This window comes from Mauremys mutica, chromosome 1 (assembly GCF_020497125.1).
Source record: "Mauremys mutica isolate MM-2020 ecotype Southern chromosome 1, ASM2049712v1, whole genome shotgun sequence".
NCBI lineage: Eukaryota > Metazoa > Chordata > Testudines > Geoemydidae > Mauremys > Mauremys mutica.
In genome coordinates, this window is record NC_059072.1 from 264,972,507 (window position 1) to 264,977,326 (window position 4,820).

The 4,820-nt window shown below is 46.2% G+C and overlaps 1 protein-coding gene across 2 annotated transcripts; it reads right to left on the reverse strand.

Moving 5' to 3' along the window:
• Positions 1–797: 797 nt before the first annotated feature.
• ZIC2 (Zic family member 2) lies at positions 798–4,612 on the reverse strand. 2 transcript variants are annotated; one of them, XM_044989095.1, is made up of 4 exons: positions 3,613–4,612; positions 1,778–1,941; positions 1,378–1,531; positions 1,238–1,281 (listed from the first exon to the last, which is right to left on the reverse strand). In XM_044989095.1, exons 1-4 carry the CDS (start codon positions 4,610–4,612, stop codon positions 1,238–1,240), a joined length of 1,362 nt encoding a protein of 453 aa, XP_044845030.1. The 2 variants fall into 2 exon arrangements, with proteins under 2 accessions (XP_044845024.1, XP_044845030.1); XM_044989089.1 differs by having other exon boundaries at positions 798–1,531.
• Positions 4,613–4,820: the final 208 nt, after the last annotated feature.

The following is a 4,820-nucleotide window of genomic DNA, read 5'->3' on the forward strand; positions in this document are numbered from 1 at the left end:
ATCACAGGGCTTTCCAAAATGTTATTGTTTTACTGGCACATAATGTAGGGATTTGTTGTTGTTGTTGTTGTTGTTTTAAAAAAGGATGTTTTGGAGGAAAGTTAACGCTATCATAACTGAAGAAATTTTATATAATTAAAAAAAAATTTACCCTGAGATGATTTTGCTAATTTTTAAAAAATGTTTTGCATATTCTAGCTACACTGATTTTCATTCTTTAGGTGCAACCTACCCAGTTAAAGAAAGGTATCGGACGTAAAAAGAACCAGTACATGCAGTTTCAACACATTTTATTATATTTCTGTATGCATTACTCTCAAAACATATCACAAGAAATGATGAAACCACTTAAACCTTCAAATAAAAAATCTGAAACAGTTTATGCTCACAATTGTACATATTTATAGTTAAGAAACATTCTTTATAAATACTGTTTCCTCTGTAGCAAGTTAATACCATAATTTAATTACAAATGGATAAATATGGTAACAGGTATTTACAGAAGGAAGGGTGTTATTAGGGAAAAGCTAACGGCACGACGTTTATTTTTCCTCACAATCTTCCAGACAGGAACTAACAAATTGAACTTGCAAAAGCACTAAAACATCACATGTAAACCCAGCTAACAGAAAAATACATTCACAAGCGTTGTTGTTGGTGGTGTGTGTGTGTAACAGAATGGAGACTTTGGCACAGTTTTTCCCCCAGTCTATAGTTGAATTAAGTTTACAATCAAATTGCCTCTTAAAAAAGAACACAATATTCATTATCACAATTACAAAAGAAACCATTTTCTTCCACGTTACTTTTTTTTTTAATGGATGAACTAAAAAGAGAAAAAGAAACGAAAAAAGTCCATCACTTTTTGGGGTGGGAGAAAATCAATCCGTAGTTTACAAATGGGGCGAACTTCTATACACCAAGAATCGAATAAAACTTCGTTTACCACCTTGGAGGAGGAAGGAGGAGTCCTCTATATACACAACTGGTCGGGATGGAGGGTGCTGGGGCAGAGGGAAGGGGAGGGGGAGACAAGAAGAGTTTAGCTGTGGCGGATTTTTTTTGTTTTGGAGGCTCTGGCGGGGATTTGCTCTCCTGGGCTCTAGAGCCCTTTAAGTTGTTAATCCTTTCGCTGGTTAAGAATGAAACCCAAACCAAACAGGATCCAGCACCTTCCCGGTGTGTCTGCTTCTTCCTCCTCCTCGGCGGGGCCTCGCCCAGCAGTCCGGCAGGGCCCCTACACGTACCATTCGTTGAAGTTGGAGGAGAGGCCGCTGTGGCTCCCGCTGGCCCCCCCACCCCCGCCGGCTCCGCTGCCGCTGCCTCCCCCGCCGCCGCCGCCGCTGCCTCTGTGCACCGCAGACACCGCGGCCGCCGCCGCCGCAGCCGCCGCCGCCGCCGCCGCCGGGGACAGGTTGGTGGCGCTCTGAGTCTCGGCGCTGGGGGACACCAGGCCCGGGGGGGTGGAGGACTCATAGCCCGAGCTGGCAGCCGGGGACGATTCCGAGCCTTGAGGGGAAGATTCATGGACCTGGAAAGCAAATGCAACAAGACAGGGTGGAGTAAGTGTCCCTGTGCGCAAGGCAGCCCCGGCCAGTGCTCACTCCCAGGCCCGGCCCCCTGTGCCAAGCAAAGGCTCCCTGGCTTCACAACCTGCCGATGAGGCGGCTCCTGCTTTTGTTTCCCTTCCCAATAAAGAAAATGCGAGTTAAACCCTTCTCCCAGACCGACCCCCTCAGAGGATGTCAGCTGGAAAAACGGCGGTGTGGTATTATACCTTCATGTGCTTCCGCAGAGAGCTGGGGTGGGTGTAGGATTTGTCGCACATTTTGCACAGATAGGGCTTATCTGAAGTGTGGACATGCATGTGCTTCTTCCTATCGCTGCTGTTGGCAAAACGTCTGTCACAGCCTTCAAATTCACACTGGAAAGGCTTTTCTCCTGGAAGATAAACGAGGAGGATTTGGTTATAGTAAACAATCAACTTGGACTTCTCCCCTACTTATTGCACAATAATCCACAAATGCCTGCCTTAAAATAGGGGTTAATAGGAAGAACTGTATTTTTTTTAATTTCGAATGCTTTGTTTACCAATGTCAAATCCACTAAAATGGTTAACAAAAGATTGATGTCACTGTGTGGATTGTTGTCTGAGGACGCCTTGATGTGCAGCTATGAACTAATCACTTCATTACTGACAAGATATTTTATCATAAAATACAAAAATATTGGAGCCATATCTAGCCATTGCTTTTTAAGTAGGACTCCCCAGTGAAACCAGTAGGGAGTTCTCCGTCAAAACTGGTGACACGATATGGCTCCAGTGAATTTACGGATTTTGTTTTGTTTCAACTGGTGCTATAACACAATCGTCTCGAAAGCATTTTTTTTAAATTGAGACGTTTGCACCTTTATATAAAATTCAATATCCTGTTAAACTATAAACCATTAACAAAAGAGTTAAGGCCACACACATTTTATTTCATGTATGGATCTTGGAAGTAAACACATATCCGCTGGGGGAAACTAAATGTCTGTAAAATACTCCATTTAATTTTCATACTATTTCTTCACCCTGTTGCCAGAATTCCAAATGCTCAGAGTAATTTGGAGGTGAGAACTCAAACATCCACCCATTCGGAGGGGGAACCATTTAACATTAAATTCCATTAGCACCTAAATTGTTTCTTAAAGACATCCGCTCAGACACAATGACTTAAGTGCGGGCATTTCATGCAAATAAATTTCTCAAATTTTAAACCTTGTTAAAGCTCGTCTCGCACCTAGCATCATTCTTAACACTTAAGAAAACAATAGGCCTATAGATCTTACCCGTATTCAAGTAAATATTTATAGTGGAAGTTGCTAAAATATTTGGCTGTCTTTTATGAAATACTCTGGCACAATTCTAAGCTGGAAGTAATAGTAAATGAATACTCTATGAAGCAGGATGATGCGTTTGTTTTGTTACTGTTCAGCTCATGCAATTTACCACCAGGAAGTGTTGTGTTCTCTCATGTCTGACCTGATTTTTGTGTAAGTTTCTGAACCTCAAATCCTCTGCTACCTATTATATAATTTAATAAACTGTTGCAACACCATCCTAAACCACCTCACATGAGACTTTAAAAACACTTTCTAAATTAGAAAATTTTATTGCCCTCACTCACACCATTTAAATTTAATGAAAAGCATTCCCAGAAAGGGACATTTCGCCACTTACTACGAGATATTGTTATATTTACAATACCTATGCACGCACGCACACACCCAAGTCATATATAAATGTGTACATTACTTACGGACAATATTTTATCTATACATATGTCAAGCCAAATTTTAATAGTATCAATGAATATATCTCGCCTGTATTTTACTTTGAAAGGGAAAGAGTTCGGCCAAGTCTGTACATGTTTTCACATTAATAAACGACCACAGATATAAAGCAATTAGTAAAAAAAAAAATCCTTTCAAACTGAAAGAGCCGGAGAAAACACCCGGGAAACGCTGCAACATTCTGAACATGGAAGTCTTTACACACGGGAGCATCTTTCAGTGCATTTTTTTAAACCAATAAGCCATTTTTAAATCTTCGAAACCAAACATAATTACCTGTGTGTGTCCTTTTGTGGATTTTTAGGTTTTCTGATCTGGCGAAAACTTTCCCACAGCCAGGAAAAGGACAGGGGAAGGGCTTCTCTCCCGTGTGCACTCGGATATGATTGACCAGTTTGTATTTGGCTTTGAAAGGTTTGCCTTCCCGGGGACACTCCTCCCAATAACAGATATGGTTGCTCTGCTCGGGTCCCCCAACATGTTCCACCGAGACATGGGTGACCAGCTCGTGCATGGTGCTAAAAGTTTTATTGCAACTCTTTTTGGGGTTGTTCAGCTGCTCGGGGTCGATCCACTTGCAGATCAGCTCTTGCTTGATGCACTGTTGTCTCATGTATCGAAAAAAGGCACCTGGGTGGTGATGGTGGTGAGCTGCCATGTTCATGCCCATATTCATATTCATGGGGCCATACTGGTTGTGCAGCTGAGCCGCCGAATAGGGATCAGTCCTGGGGCTAGAGACCTGGCGGTATTGATCCGATCGGGCGAAGACCTCCCCGGGCAAACCCAGCCGCATCTGGCCGTTCAGGACGTTTTGGGAGGCGTGGGGGCCGTGCTGGTCGTGAATGGCGGGGAAGAGGATGTGGCTCTGAGCGTCCGTGTGCGGGTGATGGAGGGTCCCGGCCGCAGGGCCAAAGATCCCGTGCTGGCCGCCGGCCGGAGACGAGTCCCCAAAGCCCCGGCTGCGAAACAAGAAGTCCCGGGTGGAGTTGAAAGGCGCCCCGGAATAGGAGCTGACATGGGCGGCGTGGGGCCCCAAGGCTGCCGCCGGGTAGCCGGGAGCCTGCGAGGTGAAAGCCGAGCTCTGGCCGGGGGACAGATCGTGGGCCCCGGGGTTGAGTTTAAAAGCCCCCATGTGGGCTGCCGAGTCCACAAAGCTGTTCTGCGCCGCCAGGCTCAGCTCCCGGTCCTGCATCTCGGCGGCGGCCGAGTGATGGTGCCGAGCGAAAGTGCCCACTCCAATGGCAGGGAACTGGGGTCCGGCGTCCAGCAGCATGGTCCTGCCGCTCCTCTCCGCTGCCTCCCCCGCGGCTGCTCCTCTCCCCTCCCGGCCACCACCCGGCAGCAGCAGCAGCAGGAGGATCCAGGGACCAGGCTTCCCCCCGCTGCACCGAGCCGCAGCAGCAGCAGCCGCCGAGCGAGCGAGCGAGCGAGCCACAGAGAGACGAGTCCAAAGCCAGGCGGAGAACCAAAGTGTATTAAAG